The sequence below is a fragment of the Ambystoma mexicanum genome, chromosome 2p (assembly GCF_040938575.1).
Source record: "Ambystoma mexicanum isolate Mex_15411 chromosome 2p, UKY_AmexF1_1, whole genome shotgun sequence".
Lineage (NCBI taxonomy): Eukaryota > Metazoa > Chordata > Amphibia > Caudata > Ambystomatidae > Ambystoma > Ambystoma mexicanum.
In genome coordinates, this window is record NC_090923.1 from 1,416,445,388 (window position 1) to 1,416,470,437 (window position 25,050).

The 25,050-nt window shown below is 44.5% G+C and overlaps 1 protein-coding gene across 3 annotated transcripts in view; it reads right to left on the reverse strand.

Annotated features, from left to right (window-relative positions):
* LOC138567570 (aurora kinase B-like) overlaps positions 1–25,050 on the reverse strand; it is a 160,032-nt gene that overhangs the window by 35,586 nt on the left and 99,396 nt on the right. For all 3 annotated transcript variants that reach the window (XM_069645922.1, XM_069645923.1, XM_069645924.1), the window contains exon 8: positions 1,167–1,341. In XM_069645922.1, coding sequence (XP_069502023.1) covers positions 1,167–1,341 — 175 coding nt within the window. The remainder of the gene's footprint in view (positions 1–1,166; positions 1,342–25,050) is intronic.

Sequence of the window (25,050 nt, forward strand, 5' to 3'; positions counted from 1 at the left end):
CTACCGTTGGGAACTGTAGTTCTCACAAGGTTAGCCAGCGAAATTAAAATAGGAGCCCAAAAGGTATACAATTAAATAGGACACCATGAGAGTCTAAAAAATAACACCCATAAAAAGAGCTAAGGGATCTGTGAGTGTGGAAATGGGTATTGTACGAAATTACCGAATGCAAAAAGTCTGACCCCCAAAAGTCACACCCATTTTCCGCAGATCTATATGTGGGAGTCAAGTTAATACAAATGTATAGGGGTAAGGTGGGGGTCTCCCCCCACATATGTATTTGTGGAAAAATGAAAAAAAAAGTCGGACATTTGCATTCAGTAATTTCACACAGATCCTGGAAAAGGTTTCCAAATCACTGAGGTATAAGGGAAAAATAATCCACCAGTCTAGCAAAAAAAGTTCTGGGGTTGACACAGGTCGGGAAGATTTATAGATATGAAAATAAACACAGGTCAAAGGCGGAAGAGCCCGACTCAGGAGTACTGTTAAGCCCCACCTCAACCCGACCCATAGGGACTTTTCTACAGTTACTTTTTACAAGAACCTCTGCATTAAGAGCATCCGCTTGTGATTGAATGAACTATAACAAATTTGGAGTGGGACTTCTTTAGAGCAGCCATTGTAGCTGAAGATTGGCTTGCCTTCTTAGTTCTTGTAAATATGTTCCCAATCCCCTTGAGCCATTTAAAGTACATATTTTGCCCATTAACTGCTGTAATCTGGTAGGTAACCCATTTTGGTTTTACCAAACGGTGTGTGTAGGTTTGACTGTGACTACATGAGTTGTCCATAGACCTTAAATGTCATTGTGGACCTCTGTTCCTTACAGACGTTTTAGTGAGCAGACTTGGAATGCAGGGCAGTTGACAAGAACCAAGTGCAAGCCCAAATTCTTTGCTACATTACCATTAGGTTTGACCTTTAACTTCAGTGTAAACTGGTTGCTCCTTTAAATTTGTTCATCAGAAACAAGGTACTAAAAACCCTCCAGGGTACAGGATTTTGATTTTGCAACCTGAAACTTTCAGATGTGCTTCAGATTATTACAAAAAGGGTAGAATAAATTGTTTGAATTGAGGCAGAGGCCTCAACCAGGAAGCCACTGCAAAGCTAAAACTACAAAAAAAACGTATGTCTATCAAACCACATTTTTATTGCCTTACTTTTGTTATGCGCCTGTAGGTCTCTGTATGGTTTGGGCTTTCAAAAGGGGGTTGCCCCACCAGGAACTCGTAGCAGAGGACTCCGATGCACCAATGGTCCACCTTCTCATCATGAGTTTTCCCTTCAATCATCTCAGGAGGCAGATAGTCCAGTGTTCCGCACATAGTCTTCCTCCTAAAACATAAAAAAGAATCCAAGTGAGACTCAAGCCAGTAGGTACCCACCACCATTCCAAAAGGAAGGATTAAATTCCTGTAACAGATGTTGAAGTTGGTTAAAATAGACAACTCATCCCGGTTTTGAATGGGACGTCTCCTAGGTCACTGTTGGGGAGAATTGTCAGTTCTGTACGAACTCGCTTCAACAAGACCCCAGCACTTTTGCTGGACTCTGGATTCTTTGATTTTAATCTGCTGAGTGGAACTTTTTGCCACTCACTCATGAATTTTTTTCTGACTGGGATTTTGTTATTCTTTGAGTATGGCAATCCCATAGGCATCTGCTTTTTGCTGAGTGACACACAGCACCCTCTGTGCAGTGTCATTGAGAAGTCCCTTGGACTCCTTTAAATATTTAAATACATTTTCTTGTGAGAACTACAGTTCAAGAATAGTAGGATAACGTATCTTACCAACTTTCTTTTGTGGAGTACACACCACCTTATGTGGCGCGGGGGCGTGCTCATGGTTATATGGAGTGACTTAAATGGCTGGTGGAAGTGGTTACTTTACTGCCTTTTGTGCAGGCTATTAGCAGGCTGATTTCGCAGATGCAGTACAACACCCATGGGTGACCATTTTTTCAAAATGGCCCCCCGTCTTTTTGCGCCATTTGTTGTTTGTCAGTTCCTTTTGGGCTTTTACTATAGGTTTGGGTCCTTTTTGTGTTTTGCCTTCGGCGGGTGTTCGGACTGATTTTCTAAACCCTGGCCTGCGAGACAATTCATGGAGCTGTAGCCAAACCAGTTGTGACGAAGGGTCTAGGCTAAGTCTCAAGAGATGGTGAGCTTGTAAAGGGTCCACAATGAGTACACACAATGGGAGTCACATGACACTTAGATAATATGTATAAAGATAGTCATTTTTCATAGCGTTTGTTCATAAACAGGTGGGAGTATCACACAACACTAAAAATAGTATACATATACAGTCACTAGATAGGGCATAATACAGATCAAACCCCTGTAAAGGAAAGTACTGAATTTGTATGGGGGTCTTCGGCCCCAATAGTTCAGGACAGGTTCCAACACAGTTTGTAACGCTGGAAGCAAATAAAGGTAGTGTCTCTGGGGTCCAGTGAATGATTCCAAGGGTTAGAGGACAAGTTACTCAAGTCAACTAAAGTGTCCAACATTTGGAAGGCTTGCACAAGCAAGCAATTGCAAAGCCAAAGTGTCATAGAAGTGTGTAAAAGTCAGCAGAACTAGGAGTTTAGGGGACAGGTAAGAAACACTAATTCAGCCCCCATACTCCGATTCTTCACATGACTTGGCAGGTCTGTGGTGGCTTTTGTTAGATAAGAATTGGTGCAGTCACACTGAAACTACACAACACTTATTTGCTTGATATTAGGTGTATAGGTATGTACTACACAAGTTTGTAGTGAGACTCAAAAGAGGGGTACATGTGAGCTGTACAATTGAAATTCGTAAATACAAGTAACCAAGTAACACTTGCAAGTTTTCAGTTCGTTATTTACCGTCAGTTTTAAATAAGCATACTTTAAAAAAAAGGCAAAGGATTGTAACAATACAAATACATTTTGGAAATTACTTTTCAGAATCAAACAAGCCATTGAATAATCTTTGGATAGGGTTCATACACTTCTACACCCGGAGGGGACTTCAATCACAAGGATAGTATGACATGCCTTACTCACTAATAGCATTTCTAATGATTGTATCTGCTTAGATTCACATGCTGTGCATATAGTACGACATCTAGTGGTAATAGCGGAGCATGCGTCCTGTCTTTCGAGAATTGAAAGGGGACGTTAACATGGGTGTGCCTGTAACACTATCCCTGATGTGAAGTGTAGTGTACCCAAAATACCTCACGTGTCAGGGTCCCTCTGATTGTATTTATTCTGCCGTGAGGGAGCCATATGACTATAGTGAGCGAGTACAGAAAGTAGTAGTAGTAAGAGGTCTGTTTTCCTTCCATCCGAGCGGGGACAAAGGGTGGGTGCATGTGAATCTAAGCAGATCCAATAATCAGAAATGCCATTACGGTGTGTAATGCATGGCTTCTGATGCTTGTGCATCTGCTTAGAATCACATGCTGTGCATAGACTAGCAAGCAATACCCAGAGTTGGAGGCAAGACGGAACAGTAGTGAAGAGGTCTTAATACTGCTTGTCCCATCTGAGAATGAGACCTAGAGCGAGTAGTGTTTTGTAAAGGTGTGTACAGAACTCCAGGTTGCCGCCTTGCAAATGGACTCGAGAGGGACATTTGCAATGAATGCTATGGCAGCCACAGTGCCCAGAGTAGTGTGTGGTCTAGGCTTGATGGGGAGATCTCTTAGCAAGAGTGTGATGCAATTGACAATCCACTTAGATATGGCTGATTTAGAAACGGGGTCCCCTTCTCTACCAGCCCCGACAGGCGAAAAACTGGTGGTCTTTTAGTGGTCTAGTCTTTTCTAGGTAATATATGACTGCCCTGCGCACATCCAGTGTGAAGACTTTCTGCCACGTTAGTGGCGTTCTGGAAACAAGTGGGTGGTTCTATTGTTTGGTTCACATGGAACTTTGAAATTAATTTGGGCGCAAACGTGGGTGAGTGCGCAAAACCATGTCTTTGAGATAGTGACAAAAGGGTCTATAACAGAAAGGGTCTGTAGTTCACCAACTCCTTATAGAAGTGACTGCCACCAGGAAGGCGGTCTTGTAGGCGACTGCTTTAAGGCTAGCCTTATGCGTAGTTTCAAAAGGAAATACCATAAGTCAGGTTAATACCACATTTGGGTCCGATCTGGGAGCTGGTTTTGAAATGGGGGGAGGGGCCGGATGAAGTCTCTTAACCCATTCCATGAAAGCTTTGATTACTGGGATTTTCCACCACAACACTTTCTGCTGTGATGTGGTATAGGCTGAAAGTGCAGCTAAGTGGACCTTCAGGGAATTAAAAACCAATCCCGAGTCAAGAAGGCGAGTCAGATCTAGTATAACACAAGTAGAGCAGTCTAGTGGATTGATGCGCTTGGAATTACACCAGATGATGAAGCGTTTCCATTTATTGGAGTAGCAATGTCTGGTGTTATGCTTTCTTGCTTCTCCAAGTATGTCCATGCATCTCTGTGGAAGGTGGAGGTGCCCAAACTGACTTCAGGAGCCAGGCCACCAAGTTGAGTCTGCGGGCATGGATGAAGTGTGCCCCCCCCCGCTCCCCACCTCCCCCCGTCTTGCGACAGCATATTGTATGGGCAAGGCAGTTTCATTGGAGAGGAGATCGTCATCTACATCACATGGGAGAACCAGGGCTCGCGGGACCACATCATTGGGGCCACCAATATCATGGTAACTGGTTCCTGGTGAGTCTTCTGCACCATCTTGTGTTCTCGGGGGGAGGGGGGGCCGGGGTGGGGTGAAGAGGGGGCGACACTATCCAGAGGAGTTCTCCAGAGTTGCGTACAAGTCGGTCTCTGGGGAGCCCCATTCTGCAATGTCTTCGTGCAGTCGCCATTCGTATTCTGTAGGTAGAGGGAAGTCTCTGCTGAGCAAGTCTGCCAGAATATTTGAGATCCCCTGAAACATATTGAGACAGGAGGAACCTCTTGTGTCGGAGAGCCCACTTCCAAATGTTCTGGGACAGTTTGGATAGCCCTGGAGAGTGCCCCCCTGTTTGTTCAGGTAATACATGGCCGAGGTGCTGCCCGTGAGGACCAGTACTTTCTTTCGTTCAAACTGTATCTTCAGAGCCTTGAACACTGCTACCATCTCCAACAGGTTTATGTGGTTGGATGCCACTGCTGGGGACCAAACACTGTGCGCTGTCTGCTGAAGGAGGTGAGCCCACCCACCCCATGAGAGGTTTACCCTCAACCACCACTGCAGAGAGAGAATGAAGGCTGCCAAGACAACCACTATAACGTCCCATTGTCCGCTGGCCTGACACCATTGGCTGCTGAGCCACTCTTGCATGGGGCGCATGCACAAACGTGCATGAGGAACTAAATAAATGCAGGATGCCATCATTCCTAACATTTGCATAGCTTTGCGTACCGTCAACTCTCGACTGGCTACATATTGAGGGATTTGAAACAGCATGTTTTGAACCCTCTCATTGGAGGGGAAGACAAAGGCAGTCTTCTGTCCAAATTAGGGCCCCTAGAAATTGTTGGACTTGGCTGGGGTCTAGGCTGGACTTCTCATTTATGGAGAATCCCAGACTGAAGAGTAGGGCCATCGTCTTTTGGGTGTGCGACAGGCATGTTTCGTATGAATCCCATGAGCCAGTCGTCAAGGTAAGGATAAACTCTGATGGATTGCCTGCGCAGGTGAGCTGCTGGCAGCACCTTTGTAAATACCCTTGGGGCTGAGGAAATGCCAAAGAGAAGGACCTAGAACTGATAGTGCTTGTCCTATATCATTGTGTGCGCGCGCCAGCAACCATGAAATATGAAAGTATGCATCTTTCATGCCCATGGTTGCCATGTAATCCCCCCATGTTAGTAGAGGGATTAATTCTTGCAGCGTTATCATTTGAAACTTGTGGTTTGACAAATTTGTTTGCTGGGTGCAAGTCTAGCACAGGGCGCATAGTGAGATCTTTTTGGGTACAAGGATGTGCACTGAATAAATACCCTTGTTTACCCGTAGAACGGGGACGACTTAGATTGCGCCCTTTTCCTGCAGGATCTCGACCTCTTGCAGCAGGGTTTTCTGGTGTTAAGATGCCTGGGACTTTGGTTGTCTGAATAGAGGCCGGCTGAACTCTATGCAATAACCATGGGCGATGTTCTTGAGCACCCACTGGTCTGTGGTAATCCCCTCCCATGTGTTTAAGAAAGGTTATACGCCACCGCCCCCCCCACCCGGGGAGGCATGGGAAGGGACTCAGATCTATTTCTGATTGGAGTCCGGGAAGCCTCTAGGGGTAGTACTGCGACCCCTTCCCTTGCCATGCAGCTGTCTTCTAGGCGCATTTGTTTGTTTATTTGATAATGCGCACCAAGCACTTGGGCAGCTGGGCGCAGCAGTACAAGAAGTCTCGAAGCTTAGTTACAGTGCCTGCCACAGGCTGGTACATGCATGTGAATACAATGTAAAATACAGTATATAATACAGTACAGACAATTGCCAATTGAAAAACATGGATGGAATATCTTATCATATGCATGACATGGATCAGGCTTAACATTGCGTATATTTAGGGAGCGCCTGCAGCTATGGACAAACAGGTTCAGTGTGTAAGTTGCAGTGGTGATGTTAAGTGCAGTGGTAGTCAGGGTAGTGTCAAGAGGGTAGAGTGGCAGGAAGGGGGGGGGTTACGGGTCGTTAGTGCGAAGCCATTTGAGAGCGTTACTTCTAAATCTGGCGTAAGGTAGTGGGCGTCTGAGGTCAATTGGGAGTGTGTTCCATGATTGCGCAGCTTTGACAGGGAAGCTGGTTCCTCCAGCCGTGGTCAGTTTAAATCTAGGGATTTCAAGCATAAATGTGTTAGCCGATCTCGTAGGTCGGTGTCAGGACCTCACAACTTGTATCTCATATTGGCAGGGTTCCTTGGAGAATAGGGCGTTTCAAATGCTATTCAAAGAAAGTTAGAAGGGGATGTTGAAGTATTTAATGAATCCATTTTAGCTAGTTCATATTTCCTTAACTCACTTTCATGTAGAACGATGAAACACTCCCAAGCCAAGATGGTGGAACACTTTCCCAGCAGTGATTGGTTTATTCTGATGCAGGCAGCATTGTGACGTCATTTAGAATGTTCCTGACAATTCTAAACTGCCTTTCATATAAGTTTATCTGGTTAGGTCATGTAATTTTTAGCTCCTGAGAATTTAAGTATTAGTTACATATTACTAGTCTAGAATCTTTTGTAGTTACTAAATCTAATTTTAAAAGCAAAGAGGCAAGAAAGAAGTTCAAGAAATCTAATGTTGAAGATTTCCACCAGAACCTGTTTGCTGGGCAGCTGAAGATTTAAAAGAAGAACTGAACTAAGCTAAGTGAATTTTTTCTTTAAAAGGGAAGAAGATTCAAAGACTTTAAATTTGAAGACGATATTAGTCATCTGTATGCAGTGCAAATTTATGTAAAAGGAAAAAACAATTTGTTTAAAATAATAGAAAAGTTAAGTTTCTTTTGATGTTTAAAAGGTTTGACATTAACTAAGCGCGCGGATCTATTTCGCTGAGTTACTAATTCTAATTTTCTAACCCTCTAAATATAGTTCAATGTTTAGTTCTTAGCTTGCGTCTATCGTATTTTTGCAGCGCGGTTAAGAAAGGACCTTACGACGTAGCGTTAGCGTCGCGGCCATCTTGGATTTATTTTTTAATGCGTCGCGTATTGTTACGGACAGCATTTCTTCAAAGACATTCGTCGGAGGATAGCGCTTCAGAAAACGAAGTTTGTCAGTTTGGATTTTCGAGGGAGCGTGATCAGATGTAAATATTCTCTTCAAGGAAAAGTATAGCATTGAGGAAGTTTTCATATAAGAATTCCTGTAGAGTGAAATTTCCAGTGAACATAAAAGACAGAGATATAAGGTATTTGACATACATTAATATCTATTTAGTGTTTTAAAATAAACTGAAGCAAGATACACATTAGCTTTAGGAATAACTACATTGTTGGATATCTTTTGTTAAAATCACAGTTTTGAAGAGAAAGAAGATGTACATAGAAGAGAAGTTCGTACAGCGCATTTCAAGTAGCAACAGCATTCTCTTTGAAGCAGCCTAAGAGCAAATCTAGCTTAGGCAACAGGTAATTAGAAAAATATTAAATAGAGAGAGCGTCAGAAAGAAAGTTTATATTATTTATTTAAGGTTGTATTTTCCTTTTAGGAACTCCACTGATCTAAAAGCCATCCGGAGAAGACGGTCTGAAGTACCTGCAGTGGGAGTTCTTGTCTTTTGTTATTTTATCCATTCCCCTTGGGTTTGCCTGGCCAATAGTTTTAAAGAATAAGGATTGTTGAGCAGGCAGGCTTAGGGGGTTTGGTGGGCCAGCTTCACTCCTGCAGGATCCAAATACTTCAGTACCTTGACAGAATGAAAGGCCCACGTTTTTGATCCAGCTTGAGTGAAGATGGACGCCGAATCTGGGTTGAGTTTAGTAGCCTTGGAAAAGATTCTGTTAGAATTAAAGTCAGAATTAAGGGAGACTAGGAAGGAGACATTGTCCTTGGGGGTTAAGATGGAGGAGTTGAATAGTCAAGTTAAAAAAGGAGATTCCGCTAAAACATCAGGTTTTAGTTTTGAAAGGGAACCACCTACTTTGTATCCAGAAGAAGAAGTTATTAGTGAAGCCAGAGAAGTTACCGTAAAGGGGAGAGGCATAAATAGTTTTTCGGGAGGTACAGTGATTTCTACTCCATTAGCACCCCCAGAAAATTTGGAGGAGATTTTAGAAAATTCAAATCATTCATTATGCAATGTGAATTACACTATATGTGCAGACCAGAGGCTTTTCCCACAGACACCTCCAGAGTAGCATTTTTAATCTCTTATCTCACTGGAGAAGCCGCAGCTTGGTCAGTGCCTTATGTAGAGCGAAGGGCTGAAGAATTACATAATTGGTTGGATTTTAAGATGGTTTTTGGAAAGATGTTTGATCGAAGGACATATTCTCAAAGTGTTGATGGTGAACTTTTAGAGTTACGTCAAGGAAATCGTGAGCTCATTCCTTATATCACACAGTTCAGAGCATTAGTGTTAGAAAGTGGGTGGCCTGAAGAAAAAAGAGCTTCCATTTTTTATAGAGGTCTGCGTGATGAGTTGAAAGATGCTTTAGGAAATATTGTAGAGAGACCCACTTCAAGTGAAGATCTGATTAATTTGGTCATGCAATTGGATATGAGATTGAGTGAGAGGGGGTTGGAAAAGCGAAGAAAATTTCCTGAGAATAGGGCTTGGTTCAGAAGTGATCGTCCCAGAACAGAACAAGTTGTTAAAGAAGTTAAGGGTTTTTTGAGGAAAGATTCAGTAAATTTAGTTAGACCTCCATTGACCAAGGAAGAGAAAGACAGAAGAAGAAAAGAAAATGTATGTCTATATTGCGGAGATAGTACTCACTTTGTTGGTAAATGTCCACGAGCGCCCAAGCATTTTCCACCATTCTCTGGAAAAGGTCAACAGGTGGCGAATACAGTCCAGACAGCAGTTCCCTACATCACATTAAACATATCCTTTACATGGGAAGGTAAGCCAAAATGTGGAGGGCCATGTGTAATTGAGGCAACAGGAAATTTTTTTGATATTGGTTTGGCAAATAAATTGGGAATTCCAGTAGTTAAAAAGGGAATACCAGAGCAAGTACGAGCTGTAGATGGATCTCCCCTAACCTCTGGTTTGATAACTCAGATAACTAAATTGGAGATGAAAATTGGGGAGGAACATAGTGAAAAAATTGAGTTTGAATTAATAGATGCACCACAATTACGGATTATTTTAGGTATGCCTTGGCTATCTCTACATAATCCTTTGATTGGGGAAAGAACAGTAGAGTTCAAGTCAGTGTTTTGTAAAGAACAATGTTTGGCAAGATTAACAGAAGATGGTCAGGAAGAAACTTCTAAACCAATAGGAGTATGTTTAGCTGCAGGATTAGTGAAGGATTAGTGAAGGAACATATAGTGGGGGCTGTAGCTGGGGTTTTACCTGAGTGTTATAGGGAGTTTCAGGATGTTTTTGACAAAAAAAAAGCTAATGAATTACCACCTCAGAGAATTTGATTGCAAGATAGATCTTGAGGTAGGAGCACCAGTTCCTTGTGGAAGAATGTATGCACTGAGAGGGGGAATCAGTTTTTAAAAGAATACTTAGAGGAAAATCTTGCTAAAGGCTTTATTAGACATTCGCAATCGCCAGCAGCCTCACCATTGTTTTTTGTTCCCAAGAAAGACAAAACCCTGAGAACTTGCATTGATTACAGAGCTCTGAATAAAATAACTATAAAGAATCGTTATCCATTACCTTTAATATCAGTAATGTTGGACAGGATTCAAGGAGCTAAGATTTTCACTAAATTGGATTTACGAGGAGCCTATCACCTGGTTCGTGTTCGTAAAGGGGACGAGTGGAAAACCGCATTCAGAACGCGTTACGGACTTTTTGAATACCAGGTGATGCCGTTTGGTTTGTGTAACGCACCAGCAGCTTTTCAATTTTTTTATAAATCAAGTTCTTCGCGAATATCTAGATGTATTTGTGGTGATGTACATTGATGACATTTTAATTTTTTGCAAAGAAGAACAACATTTGGAACATGTTAAGAAGGTATTAACGGAAATGCGTGAAAATCATCTTTTTGCAAAACTGGAAAAGAGTCAGTTTCACACTAATTGTGTGGAATGTTTAGGTTTTGTGTTATCTCCAGAAGGTCTTGAGATGGATTCGAGTAAAGTAAAAGCAGTAAAGGATTGGCCACAACCGAGTTCAGTAAAAGATATTCAATGTTTTATTGGATTTGCAAATTTTTATCGTCGATTTATTCAAAATTTTTCACAGGTAGTTTCTCCCATTACTAAATTGTTGAAAAAAGGAATGAAATTTGTTTGGAGTGAAGAGGCTGACAACGTTTTTAAATTTCTTAAAGAAAGATTTATTTCAGGACCAATTTTGTTACATCCGAATGTGAATCAACCTTTCTTTGTAGAAGCAGATGCTTCTGACTGTGCCATGGGAGCAGTTTTATCGCAACGTCATCCTGAAACAGGTCAGCTTCATCCTGTAGCATTCTTTTCAAAGAAATTCACTTCAGCTGAAAGGAATTATACAATTACTGACAGAGAACTTTTGGCCATCAAGTTTGCATTTGAGGAATGGCGACATTATCTGTTGGGTGCACGTCATCAAGTTACTGTTTTAACAGATCACAGAAATTTGACATTCCTTCGTTCCGCCAAGACCTTAACATCCCGACAACTCCGTTGGTCACTGTTTTTTGCAGAATTTGATTTTTTGTTTGTAATAACGTTTAAGCCACGTTTAATATGTTGTGGATCTCCTGGTGATTTTTTCAGATAGGTAAGGAGGTGCTAGGTTATTTAGGCATTTGGAAGTGATAGAGCTGGTTTTACGGAGGATTCCATCTTTTATTTTTAGCCAATGGGCCTCCGTCCGGAATTTAGAGATATGCTCTAAGTGGGATGTTGAGCGTTATTTTGCAATCTTTGGAGTGTCAGTGACAGACTTGTTGGCTCCTGAGTACAGGGCGTTGCAATAGTCTAGTTTAGACATCAGAGCATTGGCCAGGGTGAGACAGCTGGAGAGGAATGATCTAGCAGCTCGGATTAATTTGCAGGTGTAAGCTGTTGTGGAGGAGAGGGAGTTGACTTGCTTCTTATGGGTGAGAGGAGTCCAAATCGAATCCTAGAGTTTTTACCTCAGGCATAACCTTAACGATGTTGTCAATGTTAAAAGATGCGTAGTTAGGGGTGAGTTTTTTTTAGGTTAGAGTCCGACCCGAGGAGCAGGATCTCAGTTTTATCGTCGTTCAGGCAGAGGCCATGGGTCGCCATCCATGCCTGAATGAGGATGTATATTTTATTCACCAAGGCCAGGTCCGCTTCATAGTTGCCCGAAAGGGGTATGAGGATCTGGGTGTCATCTGCATAATTAGTGTAGGTGACGCCCAGTCTGTCCAACTTGTCAAACAGTGGCTTGGTGAAAATGTTATACATGGTGGCTTGGACACAGGAACCCTGTGGGACTCCACATGTTATGTGGATAGGATCAGCGCAGGTGGCGGTAGAGAAAACTCAGTCCGGTTGGCTAGAAAGGATTGGACCCAGGCTATAGCTTCGCCTGTGAAGTTGGCAGTGAGCCTAAGGTGTTTGCATAAACTGCGTGATCCACCAAGTCAAAGACTGCTGACAAGTCCAGTAAGAGAAGCAAAGCTGTTTTTCCGCTATCCTTTAACTCCGATTTTTGTCTTAAGGTCTAGCAAGGCTGTTTCGGTGCCATGGAGGGGGGGCGGAAACCCGATTGCAGAGAGCCTAGCAAATGGTTGGCTTCCAAGTAGTCTTGAATTTGTAAGTAGGCTACTCTGTCGATAATTTTGAGTAGGAAAGGGACGGTGGTGATGGGCCTGTAGTTAGTTGGGATAGATGTATCAAGGGTTTGTTTTTTGAGTAAGGGGAGGACCCAAGATTCTTTCAAGTTAGTCGGTACTGTGATTTAAAGGAAGAATTTATGAGCTTCGAGATAAACGGGGCCAAGTCCCTAGCTGCATCCTTTATTATTTGCGCTGGGCAGCTGTCGCCCTTACAGTTGGAGGGTTTCAGGGAGAGAATGACTTTTCAGTATCAATGATTGAGATGGCTTGAGAAGCTGAAGGGCGGGGTAGTGTTAGGCTCAGTGGGCAATGGTGTTTGTTGATCAAAAAGGGGCAGAGTCCTTTTTTTTGGTTATTTTAAGTTTGAGGGTAGAGATTTTATTCGATAGGGCGTTTTGTATGTTAGTACACCATATCTTGTCCTTGGGGACAGTGTCAACTGGTTGAAGGGGGGGGGGGGGGGAATTCCAATTCCCGGAGGATGGAAAAGAGTTCCTTAGTGTTTGATTTGGCTTTTGTGATTCTGTCAAATAGATTTTTTGTGTTGATAATTTCTTTCTTATAGAGTTTGGATAGTTGGGCTAGTTTAACTTTGTTGTCGGTAGGCAAGTTGCGCCAGAAAGCTTGAAGCTTTTAGATCCTTGAGTTGGGGTGTGAACCAGGCATTCAGGGGAACTTCTTGCTTGCCTTTGCATAGTTTGGTTGGTGCAATGGTGTCTAGTGCAGTGGTCATAGCTTTGTTGAAGGTGTCCACTAAGGTGTCTGGGTCGGTGTTATTCTCGAGGCCATTAATAGCGGGAAGGAGGAGAGGGATGAGTTTTTCGGCAGTAATCTCTTTTTTTACTTCTAGTGGGGAGAGGAGGTGTCATACTGATGCATTTGGGGCTGAGGAGATCAAGTGCGGCAGTGAAGTTTATTAAATAGTGGTCCGTCCAGGGTTGTGGGACCATGTCAGTAATGGCAATGTTGCAGTTGAGTTTGGATACCCAGTCGAGGGTTCTGCCTTTGATGTATGTAGGGGTGAGGACTTTTTGTGTAAGCCCATGGTCATTAAGTAGGGCGGTTATAGAGTGGGCGTGTTTGTTGTCTGGATCGTTGAAGCCAATGTTGAAGTCGCCCATTAGCAATGTTGGGAGCGGTTTTGGGTATTCGCTATGAGACTAGCAAGGTCATCTTTGAAAGTTCCTAATTGTCCTGGGGGCCTCTAAGTCAAGTGGATAGTCAGCGTGCGGTTATTGGATAGCAACAGTTCAGCTGAGAGTATTTCACAGGATGCGCGGGGAGGTGAGGTGGTTAGCCTAATGGGAAAGGTAGTTTTGGAGAGGATGGCTAGGCCACCACCTTTGGCCTTGGGTCGATCTGCTCTGAGATCTGGTAACTGCCAGGTACAGCTAACATCAGGGTAGGTCCTGCTGCCTCGTGGAGCCAAGTCGGTTATGGCAAGTAGGTCCAGACTACCGTTTAGAATGTCTGCAATTTCAGTGGTGTGAGCTACCACGAATCTGGCGTTCATGAGCGACCCAGTTAACGTCAGGGTACTCTTAGGATTAAGTGAGGGTTTGATTGTGTGTTTATTTTGGCTTGGGGTACTTCTGTGTAAGAGTGGGTAGGGATAGAATTTGGGGCGTTTTAGTTGCTTGTGTTTGCTTAGCCATGTAGTCATGGGTAGAGGAGTCCAGTGGTCTTGTTTACGCTATTTCTTTTAGGTTCATAGATGCAAGGTAGTCTTGCCCCAAGTCTCATGTTTCTGTCTGTGGGTGGGCTGGTGCTATAGGTAACAGAGGCCATGATTGTGAGGAGACCAATTGCGAGTAGGAAGGTCTGGGTATTCAAGTTTCTACTCATGGTAGGCAGGGTAGTTATAAGTAGTGATTGCTTCACTAACGCCATCGACAATGGGGGCCACCTAGAATAGTATCACAGCATAGGCTAAAGAAAACTCAGTGTGCAGGTGGCTAGCTTCAGCAGTAGGGGTTCACCTAGGTTCAAAAGTCACAGTAAAGGCTAAAAAGCAATGTGCAATTAGGTAGGCGCAATTTCAACAGTGGCGTTCACCTAGATTCAAATATCACGGTAGAGGCTAAAAAAGCAATGTGCAAGCAGGTGGTGCAATTTCAACAGAAGGGGTTCACCTAGGTTAAAAAAATAGAATCACCATGTAAACTAGGTACGAATTTCAAGAGTATGGTCACTTTATGGTGTACTTAGGGTCAGTTTCCATGGTGTGGGCTATGAATCTAAATGTAGGCAGCTATCTAAATGGGTAGCGGTAAGGCGGAGTCCTTGGTTTGTAACATCAAAGCATTAGAGCAAGTTAAAGGCAGATGCAGTAAGTAAAAAGTTTGGAAAGGATAGGAGGCAGGCACCTGTATATTTTAGGGCATTACTAAAGACTATTTGGCATATCGTCTATACAGTGTAGTGTCAGTGTTTGCGCGGGTTGGGCTCATATGTTTAACTCAGTTGGGACACGTACTAGTAGAGTGGGTGGCGCTGAAATAAGTTAATGTGCTGGGAGCTGTCAACAGCAGGTGCAAAGGCACGTTATCTGAATTTACGACCAGTTAGATGTGCCAGTACGGCGAGTTCAAGCACAAAGCCGTCTACGGTTACCTTATGTAGGTAGGATGGTGCCTGGATGCAATCAGCCAGGGGTTTTGGCTAACGGTGTAGAATGCTTAGGACAGGCGCCTTTAGTGGGTGCCTTCGGTGGTGGTGCCGGCTTACGCCTGCCGGTCCACCCTATTGGCTCTTGAAGGTGCTGGCAAATGATTGGATCGCGGCGGTCTGGTCGAGCTGCATCAAACATTTGGTAAATGGGGCAGCCATCTTTGGAAGCAGGTTACCTGCCTTCTTTGTGTGGGCCTTCGTGGTATATGCAGCAATGGTAGGTTATGGGGCTGCGCACGACGTGGCTTTCAGGATTACATCGCTAATGCAGAATTGTGACAGGGGTTGGCTAAAAAACAGCGGGTTGCTGAAAGCCCTGATGGGCTTACCTTGGCGTAGGTTGCGGCTCCAGGGGGGTGGGGTGGGCAGCACGCTGCTCCTGCGGCGCACCTGCTGATGAGACCCTTCCAAGGGCACACGATGCTGGATTGAGGCTGACTCCTGTCCTGAGGACAAGGTGTTACCCATTCCATATTGGTTGTGTGGGGAACGTGGATAGGATTGTCCGTGAAAAAAGGAGCAGTGAGAACTACCACCTCACTGCTGAAAGGGCCTTTGAGTGATCTGATTTAAACATTTCAAAGTCTCATGCTCTTTTCCCCCCCCTGCAGTTTCTAGCGCCTCATCTACAGCTTTAACAAACAGGTTAGCTTCTTCTACCGGTTTGTTGATGATGCTTGCGTTTCTGGCTTGAACCCAGAGTTCTTTAACCAGGTGTGCCTCTTTAAAAGGGTACCTTGGACCAGAGTCGTCCCTGCGGTCACTGCAGCATCTAGGGTGTTAAGGACGTTATGATTTACTTGTCACCCTCGGACAACCGCGAGCAAACATGAACGGACTGGTTCAGGGACCTCCTGCAGGCCATCATGGAGCTGGTTCCACATGTACATCGCAATAGCTGGCCAACACTGGTATTTTTGGCAATCCTAGTGGAATAGGCTGCTGCAGTAGTGACACGCTTTCCCAGGGCATACCGTTTTTTGCAGTCTTTGTCAATCGGTGGCTCACCCGTGGACAAGGGTACCCCCGCTCTATTCCTAGTTGGCGACGAGTGAATCTGGGGTGGCATGTCCCCGAATGTAAAGAGGATCTGTAGGGGAAGGGTGAAAAAAAGTTTCTCCACACAAGAGTTTACAGCCCTTGTTTGTGATGTCAGTAAAGAAGGGGCGATATGCCTTTGAATTGAGTTAAGGTATAGCCTGAATGGCAGGTGACTATCTTACACAAAGTCAGAGTCCTGTACTGCTTCTTGCGTGGCAATTTGGAAATTTTCGGCTGCTTTTTTCAGAATGGCATTAAATGCTATATGGGCATCTATGGGAGATTCCTGTCTAAGAGGTGGAGATGCGGGAGGATCCATACATTTTGTGTCTGGGGTATTAGGAGGAGACATCCAAGGTGTGTTATCCACTGGTGTCTCATTTCCCCAGTCAGGGGCCTGGTCAGTGGGGTCCTCAAAGTGATCATCTTCCTGTAAAAATGGGTCCTGGTGAACCTCTTCCTGATCCGTTAAATCATACACCTCATGAAGAGGGCAGGAGGTCCTCTGAAATTTTTACACAGTGGGGTAAAGACCCTCCTCACTAGGCCTCTTAGGAGTGGTAAACCTTTCTGAAAAGACATTTTGCAAACCTATCCCTGGTCCATAAGGAGGAACCAGAGGGGTCTAGAGGGGGGAAAGGGCTCCTCTTCAGGGATCTACCTGTTTAGACCAGCGAGATTTATCTGAGTCTTAGCTAATGGCTGGGGGTCCTCAGAATAGTCTCACTGCCTTTCTCAGCATGTGGACGTGTCTTTCGACGTATCTTTGGGCTTATTGGCCATCGAAACAATCTTTGCAAGATTGCAGATGTTCGGCATCTCTGGGATGGGTTTCAGCTGTTCTAATGGCTTCACCGTAACTTTCGACGTTGCCGGAACCTTCTGCGTCAGCACGCTCTTGAGACGTCTCGACGGCCTTATGAATTTTGGTGCCGACGCCCTTGTCAGTGGAATGCCGGTACAGAGAGGGGGGGCTTCACCCTTGTGTAGTGGGTGCGCCCCTGTCGCCGGGATGAACGCTCCCCATAGCAGAGCCGGTCTACCTGTCTGGGCCACGGATGGACGCTCCAGAGCGTGGTTGCTCTGATGATCGGTTGATGGTATCCGTATCGGAGCCACGGCCGTTGCTGAACTCCTCGTCACTCTCGGCGCCTGTGGGAGCTACTCAGCCTGCATCATGGCGTAGGCCACCCACTGTTTAACTCTGGTCAGCTCTTGCATCTTAAGAGCGTAGACGCCTCGTGGTAATCGCGAGGGAGACACTTATTGCACCTCCGGTGCGTGTCCTTCCAAGGGTACTTGCCTTTACAAGGGCAAAATTAAAATGGTGTCCTGTCCATATCTCAGGTTTATAGCGACGGCAAAACCAGAGGGGAGAAGGAAATACATTCTTGAAAACAAATTGAAGACCCCACTCTCCCTACTGTATAGACCAGCCAGAAGGCCCGGCAATGCGGTTGACCGCGACCGGAGCACCAGTCGTGGAAGTCAGGTGGTTGTCTTCATCGACGACTACATCTACCACCACGGAAGAGAAAGTATATATAAATGACCGGAGGCCGTGGTCAAAGATTTAAATTTGCAAGAGCTCTGCATAAAGGCGACCAACTAGCTGGGCGGAAAAAAACAATCTGAGGGACCTTGACGCGTGAGGGATTTTGGGTACACTACACATCACTTTAGGGATAGTGTTAGGCACGCCCATGTCGACGTCCCCTTACGATCCTCGAAAGACCAGATGCAATACCCTGCGATTACCACTAGATGTCGGACTATATGCACAGCATGTGATTCTAAGCAGATTCACAAGCATCAGAATTGCATTTATATATTACATTGTTATAATCTGCAGATTCAGAGTTGCAGAAAGGAAAGGTGAAGGGAAGTAAAAACATAACAGTTTCTCAGTAAATGTGAGGACAACTAGATCCTCCAATTAAGTCTAGATAAGCCTTTCCAGGCAGTACCAGTACACAACAAGCTACCACCTATGAGGGACAAAATATCAAAGTCAATTGATTTAGAAGAGTGCCTTAAGGGAGCTTGGATAGCCAAAGTCATTTGAACAGTCTATGGATCTGATGCACTTCTTGGATCAAAGTCTTGCTAAGTTAGAGGGTTCAGAAAAATCACTTGTAGGGCCACAAGCTGTGAGAAGGGAGTTAAGTCAACCCGAAAAAAGCGCCAATGCAATTCCGAAGTGAGACGAGGGCAGCTAAAGGTAATAAGCTAAGTACCCCAAGCCTAAACAGTACCTCAGTTAAGAAGACTGGTTGAGCTGCATTCTGTCTTTCTACAGAGGTGCAGACCCTGGTTCCTGATCCTCAGTTGTGGAGGCAGGATGTGTGGAGGTCTTCAGCACCTACAGGCTCTTTTCGGCTTAGCAGCACTTCGTGGTTTCACCACTTCGCAAACAGCACGGATGCAGATCTCGGACACCGTTGGGCTCCCTCGGTCCTGCACTCTGGTGAGGGGGTCCATGGATCTGGAGGTCCTGCAGAGTCTCCTGGAGCTTCTAGGCGGATTCGTTCCACGGCAGACATTGCTCTACTATGGACACTTGACCCCAGGTATTGGGCTCTCGCAGCAAGTCAGGGATGGTGGCCCAGTGGAGTTAGTCTTGGGGTTAGTTGGTTCCAGGAATTTTGGGAAGGTACCAGGGTCCTCCCGAACCCCCAAGCGCGTTAAGAGTTAGACAAGACCTCTTCAAGGCACTATAATGGACACTGGGAAGGCTCTCTCATGCAAGTATCACATACACAGGCGAGCACTGAAGAAGGTAGTTGTCCAATATAAGCGCATTTAACTATTAGCTGGATAGATTTGTAATGGCCGTTAAGGAGCATTCTCAATTCTGAGTTCATTCCTTCTACCTTAGAGACCCCACAGCTCTTTTGTTGGACTTCAGGACTTTGAATTTTTATCTTGAGAGAGAGACCTTCTACCGCACTCATGTATTTTGATTTGAATCCTGTGTATCTTTTGGTTTTAGCCTGACAAACTACATAGGCTTCGTTTTACGTTTTACATTGTGAAACAGCAGCCTCGGTGCAGATTAAGAGAAATCCTTTGGATTTCTGCCAAGGTTTAATACCTTCTCTTGGATAAACTACTGTTTCCAAGAGTAGTAAAGTGAAATTGACTTCACTTACCTTTTTCTCTTTGTAGACCCAGCGCACACACTTATAAGGTGCTGGAGGGTTTACTTAGTATACCCTTGGCCTACGTTCTCATGTAACATTTTTATGTTACCCTTTCTACAATAATGTTTCCGTTGGGACACCTGTGGGAACGCGGGAATGTATGACATCTGTTGGCGACGTGTTCGGTGAGTGGACAGAGGGAAAGGTCTCTGAAATGGGCTGGAAATAAAGACAATTCTCAGACATTTCACTCTGGCCACCCACCGAAACATCACATGGCCTACATTCCCACGTCCCCAGACGTGTCCCGATGAAAATGGTACCCCACGTGTGGGTGTACCTACCGGGGGCGGAAAAGAAAAAGGGTAATCCACTGGTAACCCCCAAGCCTTTCGGCACAGCACATTTTGTTCATGTGGACAACCTACAGATTGGGCCTAGGGTGTCTAAGCCAGCAAGGAAAACCGGGAACCCCATGCATTTCTGAAAAGAGGACACTCGTGGGAATCCACAAGTCTGACTTGCACAAATCGGCCCAGAATCTACTACCCAGAAACCCTGGCAAACCCTGAAAGCTGGGGGAAAAAACCCAATTTCAGCACATTTCACTCAGCTCACCCACCGAAACACGCATGTGTGGGTGCACCTACCTGGCGCATAGGGGAAAGCCTAAAAGTGGGAATACAGAGGTCTGACTTGCGCGAAGCAGGCCAGAATTTATAACCCAGAATCCCCGACAGTGAAAATTGTGTTTTTTCCCCCACCAAATATCACTGTCAGGGATTGTGGGTAATAAATTCTGGGCCGCTTCGCGCAATTCAGACCGCTGTATTCCCACGGGTGTCCTCTTTTCAGAAATGCATGGGGTTCCAAGTTTTCCTTGGTGGCTTGGACACCCTAGGCCCAAATCTGTATGGTGTGCACATTAGTCAAAATCCTGCTGTGCGAAAAGAGTTGAGTTACTAGTGTTTTAGGCTTTCCTCTTGGCGCCCAGGTAGGTGCACCCACACGTGAGGTACCGTTTTCATCGGGACACCTGTGGGAACGCGGGACGGTAGGCCATGTGGTGTTGGTGGCGTGTTTCGGTGGCCCAGCTTGTGGCCCTTTAAGTGAATCCGATTTCTACGTTTCTAAAAACATTGTGCAAGAATTTTACTCAACTGCAAGAAGACCTTCAGCTCTCCTAGACTTTGCTCAACTAACATGGACTGCCCTGGCTCCCTGAGAGATTCTTAGCCCCCACGACTTTGTTCTTTTGCCTTTACTCCAGGAAATGGTTAATTTACTTTGCATTGGCGGGTTTAAAAATACTTACCAGTTTATGAATCATTTGTTAACGTTTGTTTTATTCCCTTATCTACTCTTTTACACCCAAACTCAGTATTGCTCTAAATGTACCAGTGATAAATCAATGTCCACAGTGTCATAGCTACTTAAGTGACCTGAGGGTGTAGGAAGCGTTTGTGTGCCATCCCCAATGGGTATCATCTGATTTAGAGAAAGTGTGCTTTGAAGTGTACTACAAGTGTTACATGTTTTGCTCCCTTCTGAAGAAGGCTTATATAAACGGACTTAAATTAATGGTTTAATCAAGAAACCTTGAGTATAAGTATTTATTTGAATAACTCACTTAACTCACTGTGAAACTGTTATAACCTTACAGCTCACATTCACCCCACTGGAGATAAGCCTGGTTGCTCAGCCACACTACCAACCTGTGTAGTACAGACTTATACCAAAGGTTGGGTCCCTATTGCCAGGAGGTCATGGTTGTTGTCTCCCAAAGGGTATTGCAACAATCTTGCCTAAGTTTTCTTACCCAACCTTTTCCTTTTTGCCATAACCTCAGTATTACCTTTTAAGTGTGAAAAGTGATATATTAATGTCCACAGTGTTTTAATTATTGAAGTCAGCTCAGGGTGTAGACATATCTGTGTGCCATCCCAAAAGGGTATCTACTGAACTGAAGGAGTATTTTTGTAGTGTATAAGTGTTTTATATTGCTCCCTTCTAAAGAAGGCTCATTTAAAAACTGACTTTAATAATCATTTTAATCAAGAAACCTTGAGTAGAAGTGTTCTTTGAATACATGTCACTGAATCTCTATGTTGCAACCCTACAGCTCACATTGACCCCTCTTGAGATAAGCCTGGCTGCTCAGTCACCATCAACTTGTGTAGTACAGACACAAAGGTTGGGTTACCTATTGCCAAGAGGACAAGGCTGGTGTAGTCTCCCACAGGGTTACTACATACACTCTTGCCTAACAATGTCCTCTCCTAACAATGTCAGATCCTAGGCAGTGTAAAAGCTTAGTTAGTACTGTAGGAGTCAAACTCCCCACCCCCCCTCCTCGTCCCCAGAAGGAATGCAGCCTGTGGGATCTAAACAGACCACAGGCGCTTAAGTGTGCAGTGTTCTTCAGTATGGCCAGTATGTACTGCCTCACCAGGTGCCCACTGTCTGCCAAGGGTCCATGCGGGTAAAAAAATATAGGAATTGCATGTTTTGTGCAGCAAAGTGCTTTTAGAGAGGTGTGCTACGTGCTCTGCAAGGTGAACTCTTTCTGTGCAGAGGCGGACTTCTGTGTGCCTGGCACTGCGAGCATCATTGGGCTCTTGCCCGCGTCGCTACATCGCACTTCCTGGAGGAGGCGGGGCGAGAGGGACACGTGACCCGGTCACATGACTACAGGCCGCTTCAAAGGAGGACGGCTACCACCCTTGCAGCGTTAAGCCCGGTAGGAGTAAAGCCCAGGGACTGTTAAGCGACTGTTTGGCGCACTGGGGCTGCACCAAAAAGGTAAACAAATTCAAAAGCTACTCCATTAATTGGTATAAGCATCTGTCTTTGTTTAAGGCCCAGAATGAGATTACGGAGTTCACCTCTTGAGGAAGATCTGGCTGGACAGGATGGGTCATATCTGGAGGCTGGGAGCGAGGCTGGGCAGGGGGCATCTACCACTCTCGACCCTGCTATAGCTCAGCCGGTATGTGCTACGAACTACACTCAGTAATACAGAGAGTCAGCAAACCCCTGAGGGGTCGTTCCCAAACCTCCATATCCAGAAAGGTTGGAAACGAGGGCTGGAGTATACCCTGACAACACGAAAGATTCAGAGCAGAATTAATGACCACTTCTGCAGAAAAAGAAACAAGAGTGCCAACGACCTGGTTGACATTGATTCCATCTGGCAGCCACCCTCCCACGATAATACGAATTTGGAAAATACTCCATCAATAGAGTGAAGAAAATATCAAACGCCCGTAAATACCAATCAAGATAATAGGGCGAGCTCGCCAATCAACCAAGACCAATTGGAAGATCCAACAGCAATCTTTCCCGAAAGATCTCCTCCACCAGGAGAAAGTCCCTTGGCAGCTTTGAGCTTTGTTCTAAATTCCTTGGTCTCGGTATTTGCCCTTCTTAAAACTGAGGTACAGACACCAGCGGGTCTCCTCTTGGAGATGTCACATGAAATCTCGAAGAATGAATCAGCACTGGTTGCCACTAACATGAATGCAATTTTGATTCCAATTCTGAAAGAAACCCAAATTGAGGGTGTCAAACAAGGGTTAGACATTGCCCAAATACATAATCTACTGAAAGAGGGAGCAAAAAGCAGTGTTACAACTCAAGAACTCTTAAAGAAGCTCCCTTCGGAAATACAAAACTCCCAAAACCAGAATGAGTTTCCAACAGGGGAGGGTGAAAAAGATTGCTTTGACGACACCCCGCTTTCAGACTATTCTGGAAGAATTTCGAAGACTGGCAAATGTCGACATTGACTCATTGAAGACACTGGCGATAGCGCCCAAAAAACTGACGGAGGTAATACACAAGTACAACTGACCGGCATTGGGAGCCAGAGCCTAGAACCACCTTTGAAAACCAAAAGCAAAAAGTGGCAAAAAAGGAAAAAAGGGGGCAGGTCCAAAGAAACCACTCCCTTTACTTTACATGACAAAAATACGAAGAAATCAAAGAACCAGAGAAATAATGTTCCTAAAAAAACAGGAAAGAACACATTTCTGAAAAATCTGACCACTCCGTCTGGTAAAAAGACAGCGGAAACCAGTACAGCTGCTCTGCCTCTTTCCAATCCCTCTCAGACCACAAATTTGCTTACTTCACAAGCCAATAAATGCGCACCGGGGGAAAAAGGGAAGAAAAAGGCAAGCCCAAATTGCAAGGAAGGTCCCAGTGTTAGCAAAATTCAAACTTCAAACTTCGGTATGCAAACAGACCCTATAACATCTCAATCTGCAGCCCTGAATAACAAAAATCAAAAATCATCCCATACAAACATCAAAATTGCCCCAATATTTTTGAAACAAAAATTGAATAGGGAAAAACAAATGTGGGTAAATTGGAGGGAAAACAAGTTGCTATAAAATTAGCGCCAATTTTCTTAAAACCGATGGGGAAAACAGGCTTCACCTCTGCTCTCACTAGTGCTGCTCCCTTAACAGCTGCCCAAGAAGCATCTCCACCAAGAGCCACAATTATTGAAGTTGATTGTCGGAATGGATTAGGGAAATTCATAAATCTTGCAATTCCTCCTCAGGATGACAACAGAGAAACTGAAAGAAAACAGTACTGCTCCCCCATAAGAAAAGAAGAAACTGAAGCCTAATTTTACCATTCCAAAAGTGTGGCTGAGATTAGAAAAACAAAAAGGAAAAATCACTTAGCAGATCAGTTCTACTTTCAGAGATTAAAAAGAACTACAATTTGTTTCTCTTTGCCTCAGAAGACATAGAGTACCTTTCATTTCCGATCAGAGAAGATAAATTCTTTGTGGAAATAGCCCTCACTTCTAGAAAGGCGCAACAGGCCCTCATCACTAACAAACACGATCTAGCTAAAGAAGGTCTTCGGTATTTGAATCAGAGGAGGAAGGAAGGTATGGCAATCGCTCAGGTCCTAAACAGACAGGAGTGGAGGACGCATCCTCCTCTATGGGCACCATCAGAGCGACAAGAGAGCCCCAAAGCAAAGTTTCACCTGGGCCCAAATTAAATGAGAACCTGTTAGCAAAAATCCCAGAAATTGTCACACAAATCTTTCTGAAACTAGGCGAGGAGCAGAACAGTCTTTAGACAAAGGGGTCTCGGATTAATTTCCTGGAACACCAGAGGGCCGAGTTTCCTGAGGAAAAAGCAGCTAAAAATAATCTTTTACAACAGAATGACATCATGCTGTTTCAGGAAACATGGCTGGTTAACCCCATTGAAATAGAAGGCTTCACAATACAAAATCTTAAGGCCGCACAAAAACTGAAAGGGAGACCAGCAGGAGGTCTCTTAATAGCAACCAAAAATTCTACTGTCAAAGAAATCGTTCCACTATGCAACAACATGGTGGGCATTCAAGCCTGCAAAGCAGAGATAGGACCGAAGGATTCTCGGCTTACCCTAATCCTGGTTAATGTCTACTGGAACCCTGCTAGGTCAAAACTCCAAGACTTCATAGAATCCCTACACCTCCTACTGTCAACGGCTAAGAGCAAATATGAGGGAGCACAGATCATCATTGCAGGGGACCTGAATACTGACTGTATTAATTCAGGGAATGTGAGGTCTGGCCAAATTAAACAAAGTACTATACGGAAAGGGAAGCAATGGTGGAATTTTTTCCAGTCATGGGACCTGGACATGATGAATGAAAAAAGTAGGTCTGTGGAAGTGGCTGGACCAACCTGGCGTCAAGGGGCTCTGCAATCAACCTTAGACTACATCTTCATTTCATCATCTCTTACCCTACTTTGTCCCAGTCTTACTCTGGATTGGGAAGGCGG